At 43.1% G+C, this 20,690-nt stretch overlaps 3 protein-coding genes across 6 annotated transcripts in view; 2 read left to right on the plus strand and 1 right to left on the minus strand.

Moving 5' to 3' along the window:
- Rad17 (RAD17 checkpoint clamp loader component) overlaps positions 1–5,997 on the minus strand; it is a 32,175-nt gene extending 26,178 nt beyond the window's left edge. The window contains exons 1-3 of one of the 3 annotated variants that reach the window (XM_021180024.2): positions 5,861–5,997; positions 4,585–4,688; positions 136–390 (exon numbers count right to left, since the gene is read on the minus strand). In XM_021180024.2, coding sequence (XP_021035683.1) covers positions 136–390; positions 4,585–4,626 — 297 coding nt within the window. In that variant the 5' untranslated portion in view covers positions 4,627–4,688; positions 5,861–5,997. Of the gene's footprint in view, positions 1–135; positions 391–4,584; positions 4,689–5,510; positions 5,690–5,732 lie in introns of those variants that run through there. The other 2 variants (XM_029468516.1, XM_029468517.1) reach the window with 2 other exon arrangements.
- Positions 5,998–6,254: 257 nt separating this feature from the next.
- Taf9 (TATA-box binding protein associated factor 9) lies at positions 6,255–10,745 on the plus strand. 2 transcript variants are annotated; one of them, XM_021180797.1, is made up of 3 exons: positions 6,255–6,357; positions 8,874–8,966; positions 9,719–10,745. In XM_021180797.1, the coding sequence occupies exon 3, from the start codon at positions 9,736–9,738 to the stop codon at positions 10,528–10,530; it is 795 nt and encodes a 264-aa protein (XP_021036456.1). In that variant the 5' UTR covers positions 6,255–6,357; positions 8,874–8,966; positions 9,719–9,735; the 3' UTR covers positions 10,531–10,745. The 2 variants fall into 2 exon arrangements, with proteins under 2 accessions (XP_021036456.1, XP_021036457.1); XM_021180798.1 differs by lacking the exon at positions 6,255–6,357 and adding an exon at positions 6,520–6,629.
- Ak6 (adenylate kinase 6) lies at positions 6,261–18,842 on the plus strand. Its single transcript, XM_021180799.1, has 5 exons — positions 6,261–6,357; positions 8,874–8,966; positions 16,784–16,842; positions 16,942–17,087; positions 18,309–18,842. The coding sequence occupies exons 1-5, from the start codon at positions 6,330–6,332 to the stop codon at positions 18,499–18,501; spliced, it is 519 nt and encodes a 172-aa protein (XP_021036458.1). The 5' UTR covers positions 6,261–6,329; the 3' UTR covers positions 18,502–18,842.
- The last annotated feature ends 1,848 nt before the right edge of the window (positions 18,843–20,690 follow it).

A 20,690-nucleotide genomic window follows, 5' to 3' on the forward strand; every position in this document is an offset into this window, starting at 1 on the left:
AGCCAGGGCTACACAGAGAAACCCTGTCTCAAAAAAAAATTTTTTTTTTTAAAAATCCGAAAATGTCTTCTTTATTATCCATGCGCATGCATCCTAACAACCTGCAGACGTGTTTGTATGGTACTCAGCACATACCTGAGATTCTGGTTTATATTTATCCACCCACGGCTCATTGTCAGACAGATGTTCTTTTGAAGTTTCTAGACCATGAGTCTGTTCTAAAGAGAGCCTTCCTCTTTTTCTAGCCGACAATCTGTTACTTTCTAATGTGGAGGGCAAATATTTTCTTCTGTTACTGGAGTTACTAAAACTTAAAGATGATGCAGTGATGGTGGTGATGGCAGTGTTGGCTTCAAAGTCATCAAAGGCTGGAGCTACCCAGTCTGTCACCTGAGAAGAAATGAGACTACAATTACTACAGTTTTCATATCTAGTCACTCTGCAACTCAACTACTTTACAGCATGACTGCAATGCTTCAGGTTCTGCAAATTACCTAGGATTTCTGAAACAGGCCATGCTCAAGCCGACCTGGCAGGCACTATGTACTGAGGACTGCCTTAAGTTGCACCCGCTCCTATCTCAGCCTCCCGAGAATGAGCCTTATAGGCACGATATTGCCTCACTCAGCACTTTGATTTCTGCTTTCTTTTTGAGACAGTCTTGCTGTATCATCTATGATGGCCTAAAACTTGAGAACCTTCTGTCTCTACCTCTTAAGTGTAGGCAACAAATTAGTTCTTCAGGTAGATATATTTCTGTGAATTTCTAGTTAATTTTCTATTTTAGAATAAGTGTTAAATTTTGCATAATTGTATACTTAGTCATGGTAATGATGGATGCTACAAAACAAGAACAGAAACTTAATTCTTTTTATTAAGTAGTCTTTCCTGGGTAAAACAGAGGACTTTATTCTTTTTTGAAACAGTCTGTCACATATCCTAGGTTAGTCTTGCTTCTACCTCCTGTTTCACTCCTCAAATGCTGGAATTACAGGCATGCATGTTCCAACACACTCAATAAAGATAGAAGTTTTATTTTATTTTTGAAACAAGGTCTCACTGTGTAGCCTCCAAAGAGTTTTATTACATTTTTAATTAGTTTATTGATTATGTGTGTGCACATGCATATAACACAACACACATGTAGAAACAGAAGATAAATTGTGGGAGTTGATTCTCTACCAGTGTGTGTTCTTGAGACTGAACCAAGGCTGTCAGGCTTGGCAGCAAGCACCTTTGTCCATTGAACCATGTCACCAACCCTACTTTTTAAATTATTTGCTCTATTTGTGTGTGTCCCACTGTACATGTGGAGGTCAGAAAATAATCTACGTAAGCTAGCTCTCTTCTTCTCCCATGTTAGTCCTGGAGATCAAATTATGGTCATAACCTTGATGACAAGGCCGTTAGCCACTAAGCCATCTTGCCGTCCAGATTTTGCTTTAAATTTCTTGATACAACTAAAACATAAATACTGGGCTGGAGATGGCTCAGCAGTCAAGAACACTTGCTGCTCTTTCAGAGGATCCCACTTTGATTACTAGCACCCACATGTCAGCTCACAATCTCTAACTTCAATTCTAGGGGATCCACAACCATCTTCTTGCCTTTGTGGGCACCAGACACACATGTGGTCCAAATATAGACATGCAGTCAAAACAACATACACATAAAAAGTGCTTGGTTCAGTCCTCCAGCAAGGAAAAAACAGGTGCTATTTTACATTCACAAACTGGGCTAGGGAGATGTAGCACTGGCATAATGACTTAAATTTGGCCTTTAAGGCTGGACGTGGTGGTGCACACCTTTAGTCCCAGCAGAGACAGGCAGATTTCTGAGGCCAACCTGGTCTACAAAGTGAGTTCCAGGATAGCCAGGGCTATACAGAGAAACCCTGTCTCAAAGAAAAAAAAAATTGGCCTTTAAATACCCATGTAAAATGCATGTGTAGCTACATATGCATATGATACCATATGGGGAAGCAGAAATACCAAGATTGCTGGAGCTTGATAGCCAGCCAGTCTAGTCTAGGATAAACTAGTTCAGTGAGAAACCCTATCTCAAAGGTAGAGAAATGATTGAGGAAGACACTCAGTAATGCTCTCTGGCCTACACACTCACGTTATATACCTATGCATGTTTACTTTTTTAAAATGTTTTTAAAGGCTGGAGAAATGGCTCAGTGGTTAAGAGCACCAATTGCTCTTCTGAAGGTCCTGAGTTCAAATCCCAGCAACCACATGGAAAAAAATGTTTTAAAAAGATTTTATTTATTTTATGTATGTGAGTACACTGTCACTGTCTTCAGACACACCAGAAGAGGGCATCAGATCCCATTACAGATGGCTGTGAGCCATCATGTGGTTGCTAGGAAATGAACTCAGAACCTAGGAAGAAGAGTCAGTGCTCTTAACCACTGAGCCATCTCTCCAGCCCCCACATATTTACTTTTTTGAGACAGTGTTTCTCTGTGTAGCCCTGGCTGTCCTAGAACTCACTCTGTAGACCAGTCTAGCCTCAAACTCAGTGATCCTGCCTCGGCCTCCCATGAAAGGTATGTGCCACCACACCCCATGTTTATCTTAAGACTTTATAAAGATAAAGGTGAAGAATCATGATGCTGAGCCTGGTGATTATGACTGCATTGTGGGTTTTTTTTTTGTTTTTTTTTTTCTTTCAGTTTATGAAGCAACCAACACTTTAATAAGTGAGACAGGCTTCTGGGGAAGGTGATGTCTTTTTCATGGAACTATCTAGGGAAAGAATATTGGAATCACCAGAACAGGAAAGTACATGTGTTCTAGTCCAACAGAAACTGCTAACCTCACCACATCTCCCTCTATTCCTTTTCTTTAAAAAACCTTTGTAAAAGCCAGGTGGTAGTAGATCCCAGTATCTGGGAAGGAGAGGCAGGGGTAAATCTGAGTTCAAGGCCAGCCTGGTCTACAAAGCAAGTACTAGAAGAGCTAGGGCTACAGAAAAACCCTGTCTCAAAAAAACCAAAATGAATAAATAAAAATAAAAACCTTCATAAATGCATAAAAAATGTCAAATCGAGCAATTTTAACCTAAAATAACAGTACTAAAAAGGTTTTAAGATAATGAAATTTTCTAGATGTCTAGGCATGGCAGCACTAACTTCTAAGTCCAGCATTTGAGAGGAGAGCAGCAGGTTTGAGAATAGACTGGCCCACATGAGAACCTGCCTCAAATACTTTAAATCAAACAAAGTTTAAAAATGGATTTTTTTTTAATGTGCATTGTGTTTTGCCTGCAATGTATGTCTGCACGAGATGTGTCAGACCCACTGAAACTGGACTTACAGTTATAAGCTGCCATGTGGTGCTAGGAATTAAACCTTGGTCTTCTGGAAGAGCTCTTAACTGCTGAGCAATCTCTCCAGCACCCCAAAAGTGGGTTTTAATACTCTTTATTATAATCTAGAATAATCTAACCTATCACATGGTTTTCGAAATTTCCTGCTTAACTAATGGGGAAGCTAGAATACACTCTCTTAAAGGATCCTCTGCTTCTGTCAGCAACATGATTTAGCAATAGAATGCTCATCTGACATCGCTAGGCCCTGGCTTCAGTCTTGATGTCTGAGGCAGAAGGGAAGGGAGATCAGCAAAGGAGGGGTCTTACAGTTGTGAATTCCTTGTTAGATAATATTCCTCTCAAGAGACAGACTCCAAAACTGAAATTGAGATAAGGCTTATGGGAAGAAATGTGGACTGATAACTATTTTATCAATCTAATTCACACGTCACCCTTTGGTCAAAGGGTCAAAAATATTATCAGAAGTAGAAGAAAAAAGATGTACAGAAAGAAAAAAATGTTGTCATAGCCACCTGACTCATTTCTTCTATGTCAAAGGATTGGCAATGATACTATAATCATTTTCTTTCTGCTATATTTAAAAGTGCATGAAAATAGTTTTATACGAAACCTTCTGAAGGCAATATTGATTTGTACGTTATTTATACACGTTGTACTTTTATTTCTTACTCCCATCTACCATGAGGAAGAAAAACAGCAAAGTTATATAATTTTCTTGAAATCAGAAAAAAATTAGAGTCCCCTTAGGGAAACAGCTCCCAGCTCTCTTGCATGAGTCTACACTTCCTCACAATTCCTATCTTGCTGAAAAATGACACACTGAACATCAGGTAGGGCCTGTGGTTAAACTAACCAACAACCACATATGTATCTCTTCAAGAGTAACTGGAATTACAAATGCTTTTTCAAAATTGGGCGTAGTGGTTTGTGCCCTTAATCCAGGCACTCAGAAGACAGAGGCCAGCCAGATCTAAAGATTGAGTTCCAAGATATCCAAGTCTACAAAGAGAAACTGTTTTGAAAAAGTAAAAGAGAGAAAGAAAGAAGAAAATTAAAGAAAAGAAAAAAAAGGAGGCTTTTCATAATTATGGTTATAGTTGTTTTGCAGCTTACCAGACTTCAGATCACTGATTGCAACAGACACTGGACTATCACTACTTTGACAGGCATAAAGCACTAAGAACAAACAAACTTTTCTCATTTTCTTTAGGCAATCACCACATGGCCATTTTATGTATATCATACCTTTGTGGAAGACACCTTTGGTCTAAGGAAAGTTTCTGACATTATAAACTTTAACAGTTCCCATCAGTAGCATACAATTTAGAGTATGTTGAAGTATAATTCACCTTGGGGGAAAAAGAAAAATAGCTCAAATTATAAAAAAAACTGTAAATTCAGGATTAATACCAAAATACATAATCAACCATGAAATAAGGGCTCAAATAAAGATGTTAAAATCTTAAAATAAATTTTAAATGATTACAATTTAATCAGATAATCTATCTGTAATGGTATAATATAAATAAAAGCTGTTCATAAAAACTCAACGATGAATGAAACAGAATAACCACATATTTGTGCACTTACCTTTTATTATAAAGAAAAATTAATCCCATATAAACATTTTTATTTTTATGCTGAAATTTTTATTTCATGTCATGTTACCAAGTACTGTGGATTTACAATTTAAGGGGAAAAAATAAAGTCAGACTTATTAGTTACTTTGGATAAATGTATATATTGGAAGGTGCACCCATCTATTTTAGAGTTGTAGGTACACACAAGCCCACACGCTGAAAACTTTGGCACCTAATAAAACAAATCTTCTTCCCCTATCTAATTTAGGATTAGAGCCTGACGTTTCAAAGGGACACAAAAACGTCTGCTTAAGAAATTATAGTTGTCGAGGGCAGGCTTGGTGGCACACGCCTTTAATCCCAGCCCTCAGGAGGCAGAGGCAGGCGGATTTCTGAGTTCGAGTCCAGCCTGGTCTACAGAGTGAGTTCCAGGACAGCCAGGGCTACACAGAGAAACCCTGTCTCGAAAAAACAAACAAAAAGAAAGAAAGAAAGAAAGAAAGAAAGAAAGAAAGAAAGAAAGAGATTATAGTTGTCGAAATGAAAGATGCTCAATGATCAGGGCTCTTAGAAAACAAGACTGACAGTCACCTCCTTCGATAAACAAACAACGGTCTCTGATGATACCAGGCTTGGGAAACGCGCCGGAGATAACGAGAACTTCAACACTACCCCTAGCCAATCCACCTCCACCTCACACACTGCACAGGGGACAGGGACACAAAGCTCGCACGTCAGTCCTTAGGTGTTTCTGCAATCACCAGTGAGCAGAGCTGACACCTCGCACCATGGCTCCAGGCCAGAGCTCCTCACCTATATCCTACACCAGTCCAGACTGGAGGGCGGGCCGGGAAGGACCCAGCCCAGGTAGGCGTGAAGACACAGCTGACCTCACGCCTCTGAGACATTAATAAATCAAGCGGAAGCCGCGGCGTCCTTACTTTCCAGGAGCTGCGTCCCCTCGCGGGCGGAAAAAAGTGGAGAAGCCCGGGCTGTACTCCGCCGCCCAGCCCTCCCGGCTCAGCCGCAGGCTGTTGGAGGGCCCGCCTCCTGGGGACCTTCCTCATGGACGGCGCTTCCGCGACGCAGCCAGAGGGGAGGGGCCGGAAAGCGAGCAAGGGCCATAGGCGTCTAGCGCACTGCCTGACCCGAAACGCAGGCCGGACTCCGGGCCCGGCTTCCCACCATTAGATGGAAGCGTAGGACCCGAGGCCACCGGAGTCCCTGGTGCGTGCCGAGGTGAGGTCTGAGTGCGTGCGAGCCCTGCGGAGGGCCTCGAGGGAACCTAGCCGCGGACAGGCGCACGAGACCGCCCCTCCACCCGCCCGCCCGCCCTTTCCGGTTCCTCCCTGGCAAGCGCGTCGGGTCGGGCGCGTGAGCGGAGGCTTTGGCTGCGGGGGAAGGAGGACTATGAAGCTTCCGAATATCCTGCTCACCGGTTAGGGCGCGCGGCGGGGCCGGGTCGGGCCGGGCCGGGATTTGCCGAGGGCTGTGAGGTCCCGGGGGCGCTCCGCAGGCCGCGCGGCGGGGCCGTGTCGGCTGGCACGTCAGGACCCGGCGCTCGCGACCGTTGGGGTAGGGGGCGGGGGGAGCGGCGGAGGCGGCGGTTCGGTTGGTCAGACGCCGCGCCGAGGAGAGGGAGAGTGGCGGCCCGCTCCTGTTCTCCCGCTGCCCCGTCGCTCCGCCGGACGCTTGGCCTTTGTCAATCTGGTATCTTTGCCTAGAGAATGGGCTGCTGAGCCTTTGTCGCGGTTGGGCTTGGGGTTTTTAAAAATCGAGGTGCGGTGAGGCAGTTTTTAGCCGTTAGGAGATGTGGTGATGGTGGGTACCCCAGTCTTTGGGCCTTCCTGGTCGTCACCTTCTTACTTATTTTTTATTTTTAGATACCCCTTTGCTTTTGAGAAACACTTCCCGAAAGGTTTCGGTAGATGATTTTGGGATGCTTGTGAAGAGACGTGACTAATGAACTGTTACTTAGTTCGGTTCGCGCCACGGGCTTTGTTGTTGTTTCAGTGTTAAGGTTTCTGAGCGTTTGTGGTGATCTGGAGCTGATCGTGGGTGGGACGTTTCGGAGCTTTAATAAGAAAGGTTAAGTTGTAGCGTTTAGTAGCGTCGTAGGCCAGTTGTACAAAGATGGGAAAAATTGAAAAAAATTCAGCTGCTGTTTGTTTTGTTAGGTAATGAATCAGGTGAGGTTGTTGTCTGTCTTAGCTCTGCAGACTTTAGCTTTTAAGATTCCTTAGGAGGAACATTTTACAATACCTGATTTGCATGGTCAGACAGTTTCTTGGGGCTTTCAGATTCTGAAGCCAGTAGGCTGCAGAGAGTGATGTAGATCAGTTGGTAGAATACTTAGTAGTAGGCAGGAAGCCCTGGAATCAGATCCCCAGAACTACATGGACTAGATGGGGTGGCGTATGTCTGTCATTCCAATACTAAGGAGGATGAAAAGGCAAAGGCCAACCTAGAACAGTACCGGTTTGGGGGAGGGACGGACAAGACATCTTCAGAACTCTGTAGGTCTGAATGGGATGAGAGTTGAATACAGACAGGGTTCACACGTGCTGAGGAGGAGTTGAGATTGATGTGTTATTACAGTGGAAGTATATTTTCCTGAATACAGAGACATGATTTTTCAGGATTTCTTACAATGTTCAAGTTGACTTAAGTTTGAACATTATGCATTTGATTGTCTTAAGGGTATTAGCTATAAGCAGGGCAGTGGTGGCACACGCCTTTAATCCCAGCACATGGGAGGCAGAGGCAGGTGGATCTCTGAGTTTGAGGCCAGCCTGGTCTACAAAGTGAGTTCCAGGACAGCCAGGGCTATGCAGAGAAACCCTGTCTCGAAAAACAAAAAATAAAAAATAATAATAATAAAGGGTGTGTGGGGGGGGGGTATTAGCTGTAAAAGGAGAAAAGCAAACTATGCATAGTGTCATTTATACAAAAGGGTATCTATGCTGTGTGTGGATATATACAATGTGTATTATACACTTACTTAAATACACACTAAGTATCCCTTAGATATACATGAACACATAGAAAGTTAAGTAAGAAACTGGGTTAAAGTAGTTCCCTCTGGGGAAGGTTTTCTTGTTAGGGGGAAATGGTAGTAACGGTATTGCTCATACTAAACTTGTTTCCCATTGAATCTGTTTTTTTATTAAAGATTTATTTATTATATGTAAGTACACTATAGCTGTCTTCAGACACCCCAGAAGAGGGCATCAGATCTTATTAAGGATGGTTGTGAGCCACCATGTGGTTGCTGGGATTTGAACTCACGACCTTTGGAAGAGAGCAGTTGGTGCTCTTAACCGCTGAGCCATCTCTCCAGCCCCATTGAATGTTTTTTAAGTTTTTTATTAATGCAATAAATGATAATAGTGTATTTGAGGTGGGTTTTTTTGTTGTTGTTGTCTTTTTGTTTTGGTTTTTTTTGGTTTTTCAAGACAGGGTTTCTCTTTATAGTCCTGGCTGTCCTGGAACTCACTCTGTAGACCAGGGTGGCCTCAAACTCAGAAATCCACCTGCCTCTGCCTCCCGAGGGCTGGGACTAAAGGCGTGCGCCACCATGCCCAGCGAGGTGCCCGGTTTTATGCTGGGAATATTGTTGTTGGCAGGTAGAATTGGCATCAAAATTGCTGCAGTCCTATCCCTGGAGATTAGGATATAGACACGAGTAGACTAATTTCAGGAGAATTTTTTGGTTGGCTGGTTTGGTTTGGTTTTGAGATAGGACTTTCCTATGTGCCCCTGGCTGTCCTGACACTATGTAGCCTAGTCTGGTCTTGAAGTCCCAGAGATTCTCACCTGCCTCTGTCCCAAGTGCTGGGATTAAAGGTGAACACCACCATACCAAGCTTTATATCCGTTAAGAACCTTAAGGGCAGAAGATGGCTGACAAATAAGTAGTAGTTGAACAGTATTTTTCTGTGTCTAATCTTACAGGTACACCAGGGGTTGGAAAAACCACACTAGGCAAAGAACTTGCATCAAGATCAGGCCTGAAGTACGTTAATGTGGGAGATCTAGCTCGAGAAGGTAAGGGTCACTTTGATGTTGTGTTTTTGTTTTTAAGTCAGGTAGTAGTGTTAGTCCTGCTAAGTGTTGCTAGAGGTCCAGAAAGCAGAAGGATCCTGGTAGTAAGCAGTTCTGTTGTGCTAGGGACCTGAGAAAGAAGAAGTGTCACATGTATAGCAGGTAGTAGCATTACATGGTTATTTTGGACATTTTCCCTTCCCTAACCCAAAATAACTAGAATTGTTGCAAACAGTAATAATTAGGAGAGTTTCTGTTAGGAGACTCGATAGATAAGATCTGAATATGAAGAAGAGGGAAAATGCTGTGTTCAGCAGACACAAAGGTTTGAGTGATTTTTAATGAATATATGAGACATATTGATCTCTCAGGAAGGACAGGTTACTGTGAACTCAAACCATTAGAACATGACTATATTATTTTTTAAAAATCACTTTGACAGTTGCATGCCCAGACTCATTGCATATAGTCTAAAGTGTGGTAGTTTTACTTATTTTACCCTGTTTTCCCCTAATCTTTTATTATTTAACTTATTTGTGTCATCCTTTTTATAGTCTACATTCAGAGAAGGAATTTAGTATTTAACCAAAGGGAAGTTTAAATATGCTTAATTAGAAAAAGAGGTTGATGTTTTGTATTTTAAATATATTTTTTAAAGTTTAAAACATTTGAAAATTTTAAATTCCTAGCAGTTGCTACTAAAGTAACTATTTCGGTTTGATCTAATTTCCGTATTTTTTTTAAATGACCTAAAGTCTGATCAGCGGATATCATGGAGTCTGGCAAGATGGCGTCTCCCAAGAGCATGCCGAAAGATGCACAGATGATGGCACAAATCCTGAAGGATATGGGGATTACAGAATATGAGCCAAGAGTTATAAATCAGATGCTGGAGTTTGCCTTCCGATATGTGACCACAATTCTAGATGATGCTAAAATCTATTCCAGCCATGCTAAGAAAGCTACTGTTGATGCTGATGATGTACGACTGGCAATCCAGTGCCGTGCTGACCAGTCTTTCACTTCTCCACCCCCGAGAGATTTCTTATTAGATATTGCACGACAAAGAAATCAAACCCCTTTGCCACTGATCAAGCCATATTCAGGTCCTAGATTGCCACCTGATAGATACTGCTTAACTGCCCCAAACTATAGGCTTAAGTCTTTACAGAAAAAGGCACCTGCTCCTGCAGGAAGAATAACAGTTCCGAGATTAAGTGTTGGTTCAGTTTCTAGTAGACCGAGTACTCCCACACTAGGTACACCGACTCCACAAACCATGTCTGTTTCAACTAAAGTGGGCACCCCAGTGTCCCTCACAGGACAGAGGTTTACAGTGCAGATGCCTGCTTCTCAGTCCCCTGCTGTAAAAGCTTCTATCCCTGCAACATCAACAGTTCAGAATGTTCTTATTAATCCATCATTAATTGGGTCCAAAAACATTCTTATTACTACTAATATGGTATCACAAAATACAGCCGAGTCAGCAAATGCACTGAAACGAAAACGTGAAGAGGAGGATGATGACGATGATGACGATGACGATGATGACTATGATAATATGTAGTCTAGCCGTGATGCATGCAACCTGTGTTCTTGGACTTGGATCCATTGTACTACAATTTAAAAAGCATGTTAGATGTTTTAAAGCTGTACTTCAGAAAGTGGTATTTCATAAGTATACTTTGCTTTTTGATTAAAATGTTCAGTTTTACTAGAACTAGTGATGGTTTTTCATCAACCTTTATGCATAAAAAATAAAATTGTCATTTATCAGTTTGATTCTTGGTACTTTGGCAGTTATGTTTTCAAAAACAATTTCCCCCTCAGCTGGAAGGTTTACAGTCTTTTACTGCGTCTACTTTGCTACCTTACCTCTAATGGCGTCAGGTGTTTATTGGTTTTTGAGAGAGGGTCTCCGTAGTACTGGATATCCTGGAACTACCTATGTTGGCCAGCCTTGAACTCACAGATCCTTCCTGAGTGCTGGGATTAAAGGTGTTTACTACCACACCCAGCCAGATTTATAGCCTCCTGTGTATAAGTCACTTTTAGGGTATTTTCTCTGACTTATCTATCCATGATACATGTATTTGGAGAGACTACTTGGTCAAGATTTATTCATATAAACTATATTTCATTTATATGCTTAGATTTAAGTTCCTCAGTGGCCTAGTTTCTTAGTTCCTTTTTTTTTTAAGATTTATTTATCATGGGGACTTTTGGGATAGCATCTGAAATGTAAATGAAGAAAATACCTAATTAAAAACATAATTTTTTTTAAAAAGTATGACTTACACAAGCAAAAAAAAAAAAAAAAGATTTATCATTATACATAAGTACACTGTAGCTGTCCTCAGACACACCTGAAGAGGGTGTCAGATCTCATTATCTCATTACGGGTGGTTGTGAGACACCATGTGGTTGCTGGGATTTGAACTCCGGGCTTTGGAAGAGCAGTCAGTGCTCTTACCCACTGAGCCATCTTGCCAGCCCCCTCTTAGTTCCATTTTTAAATGGAACCTTTTTGGTCATATTTTGTTATACTCAGGCATTTTTTTTCCTTTTCTTGTGTGTGTGGGGGGTCCTGTAAGTGCACTGCACTGTGCTGTGTGTGTCTGGTGCCTGTGGAGGCCAGATGAGGGCTCCAGGTCCCTTGGAACTGCTGGCTCACAAATGATTGATGATACAGAAGTCCACCACTTCTGGCCCTGTCTGACTTTTTAAAGTTTAAATGTTTCTCCTAACTCTGGCTAAAATGGTTCTTGTGACTGAGCCTCTCAATAGCAAAGGTGTGTGAGAATGCTAATCCTGTGTCCTCTGTTCTGGATTCCTCTCCACTTGGTGGTCTTTCTCATATGCAGCTTGTATGTGACCCCCCCCCCCAAGTTAGAGTTACAGACAGCTGTAAGCTGCCCATGTGGGTGCTGGAAACAGTTCTGGTCTGCAGGAGCTAAACCTGCCATTTACCAACATGCCTTCTCTTCAGCCCCATAGACTTATGTTCATACTCTGACACCGTAGCACCCTCAACTTTCCTACCTGTAGTTTAGTAACTTTTTGCACAATGAAGTCTAACTCCAGGGTACATGTAGGTCTAGGTAGAATAATACAGGGGTATTGAATTCATTTCACATAGAACCAGGTCTTTACATACATGCTAATAAGCATATACTCTACCCCGGAGTGCTTGCACAGTAACTAGATCGTGATTTCTCTCTTCATTAGCAAGCTTCTGCTATGATTACCTTAGCTAAGGAACAACCCTGCAAACCTTTGTTTACTGGCTCTAAGGTGATTCAGCTATCTCGTAATCCTTTCCCTCCTGCTCACACTCCCGTTTACTAATCACCTTCCACCTGGTGACTTGTGTTTGTAATTTTGGAAGCCTAATTTCTGGATACTTGTTATACATGTCTAAACTTTGCAAACACATCTCCAAATTATCGTACTTAAAAAGTATGGCTTGAAGCCTGGCAGTGGTGGTGCATGCCTTTAATCCTAGCATTTGAGAGGCAGAGGCAGGTGGATTTCTGAGTTCGAGGCCAGCCTGGTCTACAGAGTGAGTTCCAGGACAGTCAGGGCTACACAGAGAAAACCTGTCTTGAAAAACCTAAAAAAAAAAAAAAAAAAAAAAAAAAAAAAAAGCATGGCTTGAAATCTTCCTACCACCTCCTGATTCTAACTTGCCACACGTACACATGTACTCTCTGTGCAGTTATACTTGGTCTGTAACTTCTGATAGTTTCTCTGAAAGAAAGAAAAAGTCTATGCAATGCTCCTTTCTTACCTTCTTGGCGTGGGGCCTCTGTCTGGGATTATTTTAATACTACTTATGTTGTATGTATCGGTCAGAGCTTTCCACGGCTGAACAACTTGCAGGAGCCAGCTCTCCCCATGGGGGCCCTAGGCATCAAACTCAAATGGTAAGGTAGCAATTACCTTTACTGGCTGAGCCATTTCTAAGTGTGCACCCGACACCTGGTGTTTTTGGTGCTGGAGCTAAAACTCAGGGCTTGCTACTTTGTATCTGCCACCTGAGACGCCAGCCTCGTGTGAGAATCCTGCTCGGTCTGCGGTATCTCCCACCTGCCTTTTGATACTATTGTTCACTGATTGTTGTGTCTGGCCAGCAGATCACAGCCTGGGTTCTAGCCTGGAAAGGCATTTTGGAAACCTGGAAGAGAAGAAGGGCTAGGCGACGAGAGAAAATGGTGCAGTTAAGACAGGCAGATTTTGGTCAAAGCTCAATTTTTTATTTCTGACACTCAGTTATGAAGGAGGGGGAGGGACCCGATTCCTGCCAAATAATCTTGAGATCCAGTAGCAGGGTGACCACATGTATGGCTCCAAACAGCAAAGCAGCAGGTTCTAGCAGTGGGCATGGCAGAACGATTGAGCGGGAAGCTCCATCCAGGTGTAAACAGTGGAACCTTTAAGGCTGGGAGAGGGGAGGCTACAACTGATGTTAGAAGAGGATGAGAGAGAAGAGAATGGCAAGGTTGAACCAGAATGTTGGTGGGAGCCTTTAGAAAGGAGAGTCTGCAGTTGTAGCTTGCTTAGAACACGGCCTATCCTAAAACTTGAGATCCTTTTTGCGCCTCTCACTGAGTCCTGGGCTTAACAGGCATCCTCCGCCCAGCTCAGCCTTTGTACTTGGATCTCTCATGAGCTGGTCTTCAGCTTTATTTGTAGCCATTCTTCCTCTTTTTCCCCCATTCAGTGAACCCAGTATACTTCTCTCATACGAGGGATTTTGTGCATATTTACAGTTTCCTCAAATCATAAAACTTGGCATGGGAAATTGATTTAATGTTTTGAACTTTCAGTCATTTGATCAAATGAAGCTTTTTGATCTTTCCTGTATTAAGATCATATGTACAGCCAGGCAGTGGTGGCACGCGCCTTTAATCCCAGCACTCGGGAGGCAGAGGAGGCGGATTTCTGAGTTCGAGGCCACCCTGGTCTACAGAGTGAGTTCCAGGACGGCCAGGGCTAACCAGAGAAACCCTGTCTCAAAAAAACCAAACAAACAAACAAAAAAAAAATTAGGGGGCTGGAGAGACAACTCAGTGGTTAAGAGCACTGACTGCTCTTCCAGGGGTCCTGAGTTCAATTCCCAACAACAACGTGGTGGCTCACAACCATCTGTAATGGGATCCAATGCCCTCTTCTGGTGTGTCTGAAGTCAGTGACAGTGTACTCATATATGTTAACTATAAATCTTTTTTAAAAATTAGAACCTTCCTTCTACATCAAAGGAGGCCGGAGACCTGGCTCGGCAGCTAATGTTTGGTCCTCAGCACTTACACGCAGCTCGGAACTGTTCATAACTCAGTTCCTTTGCCCCTTCGGGCTTCTGGACCCGGGATCCATGTGGTTCACAGGGACATGGAGGCGGACAGAAACACATGTTAAATAAACCTCTAAAGAAGGCGAACAGAAGCACACATTAAATAAACCTTTAAAGAAAACATATGTAGAACAAACATTGCAAGAGATTAGACTCTAATCCTAAAGCTTAATTTTACTGCATCTAATTTTTCGACAGCATATAATTTTTTTAAATAAAAAAATGCGTACGTGTCTGGGTGTCTTGTCTGTATGCCAGGATTAAAGGTGTTTTACTTCATATGTGGCTGTTTTAGATTTAAAATAGTAATGAAGCGGGGCTGGAGAGAGCTTAAGGGTTGGGAGCATTGGCTGCTCCTCCGGACCTCCTAAGTCAACCACCTGTGAGTTCTGATGCCCTCTTGTGGCCTGCAGGTGTAACTGCAGATAGCGTACTCAGATAATCTTTAAGAAATGGTAATACAGATTTGTTCTTATTATTTTTAAGTGAGTGTGTATGTATGTATATTTGTATGTGTATGTGTGTACTTTTTAAAAGATTTATCTTATGTATGTGAGTGCTCTATCTGCATGTGCGCCTGCATGCCAGAAGAGGCCATCAGATCTCATTATAGATGGCTGTGAGCCACCATGCTGTTGCTGGGAATTGAATTTAGGACCTCTGGAAGGGCAGCCAGTGCTCTTAACTGCTGAGCTGCCTTATAGCCCCCAAATTTAAAATCTTTTTTTTTCTTTTTAAAAGATTTATGTATACAAATACACTATAGCTGTCTTCAGTCATACCAGAAGAGGGTATCCAATCCAATTACAGATGGTTGTGAGCCACCATGTGGTTGCTGGGAATTGAATTCAGGACCTCTGGTAGAGCAGTCAGTGCTCTTAACTGTTGGGCCATCTCTCCAGCCCCCAAGCTTATATTCTTGACCTTAAGTTGGAGCCCAATCTTGTTTTTTTGTTGTTGTTATTTAGTTTTTTGTGGCTTTGTTTTGTTTTGTTTGTTGTTGTTTTGTTGAGACATGGTCTCTGTGTAGTCCTGGCTATCCTGGAACTCACTGTGTGGACCAGGCTGGCTTCTAACTCAGAAATCTTCCTGCATTTGCCTCTTAGCATGCTGGGATTGAGGCCCAACAGTGATATGTGTGAGAGTGTTTATATTTGTCTGTCCATGTGTTCCCTTTTCCTACCAATCAATAACAACAACAACAAAATGTTATTTTCTTCCACTAATAGCTCTGATATTGGCTCCCCTCCCCTGCTCTTTAAAGACTTTGATACTTAAATTTTTCAGAGAAAGGCTGGAGAGCTGACTCTAAGAATGCATACTGCTCTTGCAGAGAAGAAAGTTCAGTTCCTAGCACCCAGAGGTGGCTCACAACTGTGTAATGACTCCAGTTCCTAATGGTTCTGGCCTCTGCAGGCACACACACTCAGAGGCACATAACTACACACGAACAGATATGTAACTAAAAGTAAATCTTTTAGCTAGGTGGGGTGGCTCAGGCCTTTAATCCCAGTATTCAAGAGGACTAGGTAGGGGGATCTCTTGAGTTCAGTGCTACCCAGAGATATAGTGAGATCCTGTCCTAAAGGGGGATGGAGGTAAACCTTCTACTAAAAGACATTATTTGGGCCAGGCAGTGGTGGGTCACACCTTTAATCCAGCACTTAGCAGGCAGAGAGGCAGATTTCTGAGTTGGAGGACAGCCTGGTCTACGGAGTGAGTTCCAGGACAGCCAGGGCTACACAGAGCCCCATGTATTTAGGGCTAGAGAGATGCCTTAGTAGTTAAGAGTGAATTGTGCTCTTTCAGAGAGCCAGAGTTAAGTTCCTAGGAACTACCTCATGGCTTACAGCCAGCAACCCATCATAGCAGTTACAGGGGTTCAGCACTTCTGGCCTCAAGAATAATACAGTTTAAAAATAAAATCTTTATTTATTTTTTTTGTTTGTTTATTTTTTGCTTTTTTGAGACAGGGTTTCTCTGTATAGCCTTGGCTGTCCTGGAACTCACTCTGTAGACCAGGCTGTCCTTGAATCCACCTGACTCTGCCTCCCAAGTGCTGGGATTAAAGGTGTGTGCCACCACCTCGGGGCAAAAAAAATTTTTTTTTTTTTTAATGTAAGCGTTTGATATGAGCTGGGCAGGGTGGCACATCCTATAGTCCTAGTTCTCCAGAGGTTGAGATCAGAGGAGTCCTAGTTCAAGGCCAGGTTGGTCTACATGGAGAGGCCCTGACTCCAGCACAAAGCAAACAAAGTAAGTTTGAGCTATGCTGCCGCCAGGTTTCCTACTACGAAAGATCCAGTTTTTGCTATGGCCCTAGATGTTTGTGGACCATGCAGAGTCATTGTATCAGTGCCCCGTCTTGATCTGAAGAAATCATCGATGGGTTTCCTCAATCTAGAATTAACTTAAGTCGGTGAGGGCTGCTTGGAAACTACTAACGAGCTCGTGTACCCTCTTGCAGGGCAGTTATACGACGGCTACGACGAGGAGTATGGCTGTCCTATCCTAGATGAGGATAGGGTAAGTACCACTGAGCGAGTGCACAGCTGCTGGGATCAAAGGCGTGCGCCACCACTGCCCCCGCCATTCATCCTTTTTATTGGTGTGTGCCCATCCCAGGTTGTCGATGAGTTAGAGCATCAGATGCAAGAGGGCGGCGTGATTGTGGATTACCACGGCTGTGACTTCTTCCCCGAACGCTGGTTTCATATAGTGTTTGTGTTGAGAACAGATAATGGTGTATTGTATAAACGACTTGAAACAAGGTAAGGGAAAGAAGAAACACTGACTTTGTTCTTAAGGCAAATAAACTTTGTTCAGGTTCATGAGGCTGGCTGATAATACCACGTGAGGACACTCTTTGAAGAGTAGCTGCTCTGTCTGCTCTCTGTAAGCTAAATCTATGGATATGGTTATACTGAGCCAGAGACATCTGCAAGGCCCGAGAAAGTACTTCCTGAGTAAAAGAATTCCTCAACCGAATTCCCCCCCACCCATCCCCAGACTGTAGCTTTGGCTTTCCTGTAACTCTTACTGTAGCCCAAGCTGACCTTGAACTCAGAGATCCGCCAGCCTCTGCCTCTGCCTCCTGAGTGCACCAACACTGCCCAGCTTCAACTGAAAATTTGATTTAGTATAATATACCAGATAGAAACCCCAACACTACCATGTTTTATCCTCTATACAGCCTTTTCTAGGAAAAGGACCAAGCACTAATATTCTATGTTTAAATACTGTCCATTCAAATTATCCCCATACCAACAGTGGGGAAGGTTATGAAAATTAACAAGATATGTGCTGGGCATTGTGACACACACCTTTGATCCCAGCTCAGTGGCTTCCGGGAACAAAATGGATTGAGGCTGGTTCTTGAAGTGCCATTATCAAACTCTTTTATTCCTGTCAAAGGTTCCAAATGGCCTGGGTAGCTTTTCAACAAACAGATCCCATGTAGTGGTCCTCTGGCCCTTTACTTTTAACTGGCTGTTTAGTTGGTTTATAAACTGCCTAAACATTATGTAAGTGACTTTATTACCTTTGAGATTAGTAAATTATAGATAACATTTTTATAATGAGTTATCCAATTGATGTATGGTATCCCACACTTCCCTCTTTTTTTTTTTTTTTTTTTTNCGAGACAGGGTTTCTCTGTGTAGCTCTGGCTGTCCTGGAACTCACTTTGTAGACCAGACTGGCCTCGAACTCAGAAATCCGCCTGTCTCTGCCTCCCGAGTGCTGGGATTAGAGGCGTGCGCCACCACGCCCGGCGCAAGACCGTTTCTTTTCTTTTTTTTTTTTTTGGTTTTTTTCGAGACAGGGTTTCTCTGTGTAGCTCTGGCTGTCCTGGAACTCACTTTGTAGACCAGACTGGCCTCGAACTCAGAAATCCGCCTGTCTCTGCCTCCCGAGTGCTGGTACTAGGTTGTTCTTGAAGCAATAGTTAATGCTTAGTTAGTATGCTTGCTTAACCTCTCTTTGCCTTCCAGGGGTTATAATGAGAAGAAGCTACAGGACAATATTCAGTGTGAGATTTTTCAAGTTCTTTATGAAGAAGCCATAGCATCTTACAAAGAAGAAATCGTGCATCAGCTGCCCAGTAATGAACCAGAACAGCTAGAGGACAATATCAACCAAATCTCAAAATGGATTGAGCAGTGGGTCAAAGATCATAACCCTTAACTTAGACACTGGGTAGCCAGGCACCACCTCCGTACAGACCTTTAGTCCCAGATCTTAGGAGGCAGCAGCTGGTCTACACAGTGAGTTCTAGGCCAGCCAGGGCTGCATAGTAAGACTGTTTCAAAGGGGAAAAAAAAGAAAAAAAGCCTGGCTACCGTCACTCAGTCCACAGTGTAGGAACGCCGGAGGTTGAGCAGAAGAAAGCTTGTGTTGCAGCTCTAGCTGCTGCCTGGATTTCTTTTTCTCCGTGAGAAACCTTACACAATCTCAGATATGAATATAACTTATTAAAGATAAAAAGTTGTCTTCAAATTGAATTGATAATAAATCTGATCAATGGATACACAAATGTAGGTGATCTCTTAGATAAAAATGGAAAATTAAAGATACATTGTCAGTATTGCTTTTATTTTGAAAAAAATTAGAGGGGTGGGGTGGGACTGCTGAGATGGCCGAGTAAGCACGAGTAGCGGACCAAGGCTGAGACCTGAGTTCCGGGCCCCACACAACAAAGGAGAGAACCAGCTCCCACCGGGTCTCAGCGTCCGACTAACGCATGAGCGCTGGCATTGGCGCTCTCTCTCACACACACAATGAGAAGTAGGCTTAAATAATTTTGAGGGCTGGTAAGATGGTACCGTGGATAAAGTGCTTACGGCGCAAGCATGAAGACAAGCGTTTGGGCTGTAAACCCAGCATGGGGACAGAACAGTCCCTGGGATAAGCTGGCTAGCTAAATGGCTGGCACTGGCTAGCTCTGGGTTCAGCAGGCGGCTGCTGGAGTAAGAGAAGTCAAGAAAGACAGCTGACACCACACACTACGGAAAACGTTTTCCCTTTGGACTAGCGGCTGTGGGGAGCCGAAGAAGATCCCAGTGAGTGGAGTCTAAGTACACGGGTACCAGCCATGGGCGGAGCCACGCTGTGGACCCCATAGCCTCAGACCCCTAGGAGAGCCTTCATTCCACCCCACGGCTGAGGCTCAGAGGGATGGCAAGCCTTCCTGTGGTGTATGTGGATACTGACCATGCAGAAATGTCCCCATAACTTTCTCCCTTGGGTATTTATGGCATAGAGACTGGCCTGAGATTAGGTCAATCTGTCTCCTTGATCCAGTTGCGTATCATACTCACTGCCTCCTTTCTTGTCTGTGCTAACTCCGCACAGTTCAGCTGTGTGCAATAGCTCCCAACACGGTGAGCTACAGGGTGCTGAGGTTTCTCCATCACAGGGCCCAATCCACCTGATAGCCCGCTTGTCTGTCTATCGTCTGTCTGTCTGTCTTTATTCCCTTGCAACTCCTAGTCAGATCTGTCCCTGGAGCTACCCTGGATACGGCAAATGATACTTGTTCTGTATACAGAATTTGGTATAAATGTTAGACTAGCCTTCTAGCCTACCTCTTTCCCCAGATCACTTCCCTCCTCCCTCTAGGAAACAATGTTACTGGATTCTGGTATATTCTTGCAGAGATTTGGTGCCTATAAAATGTGTGTATATACAATTTTTATAAAAATAATAATAGTCCTGAGAAAATGGCTATCAGTAAAGAGTTTGCAAAGACAAGACTTCCATTTCCAGAACCCACCTTTTTAAAAAGATAGGTTTGGTGGCAGACACTTGCTTATAAACTGAGTGCTGGAGAGGTGGAAACAGGTGGCTCTCTAGGGCTCTGGGGCTAGCCTAGCCTACTTCATGCATTCTAGGCTGAAGTCTTAAAAATAAGGTGTCTTATTTTTTAAATATTTTATGTCTTAAAAATAAGATGTGAAGTGCCTGAGAAATAGTCTCCAAGGTTGTCCCCTGGCCTCCATGGGCACACACATACTCTGTATTTTAATTTATGAGAGGATTGTATCATCTCAGAAAATACAAACCTTTCAATTATATTTTAGATAAATTTTTACCATCTTAAAATTCAGATTTAATAGCCCAGCATTAGTGGCACACGCCATTAATCCTAGCACTAGGGAAGCAGAGGCAGATGGGCCTCTCAATTTGAGGCCAGACTGGTTTACAAAGCAAGTCCCAGGACAGCCAGAATAAAGAAACCCTGTCACAGAAGAAGAAAAAAAAATCTGATTTAAGATTTGGTGGGGGCTGGTGAGATGGCTCAGTGGGTAAGAGCACCCGACTGCTCTTCCGAAGGTCCGGAGTTCAAATCCCAGCAACCACATGGTGGCTCACAA

The sequence above is a fragment of the Mus caroli genome, chromosome 13 (genome assembly GCF_900094665.2).
Source record: "Mus caroli chromosome 13, CAROLI_EIJ_v1.1, whole genome shotgun sequence".
In the NCBI taxonomy this organism is placed as follows: Eukaryota; Metazoa; Chordata; class Mammalia; order Rodentia; family Muridae; genus Mus; species Mus caroli.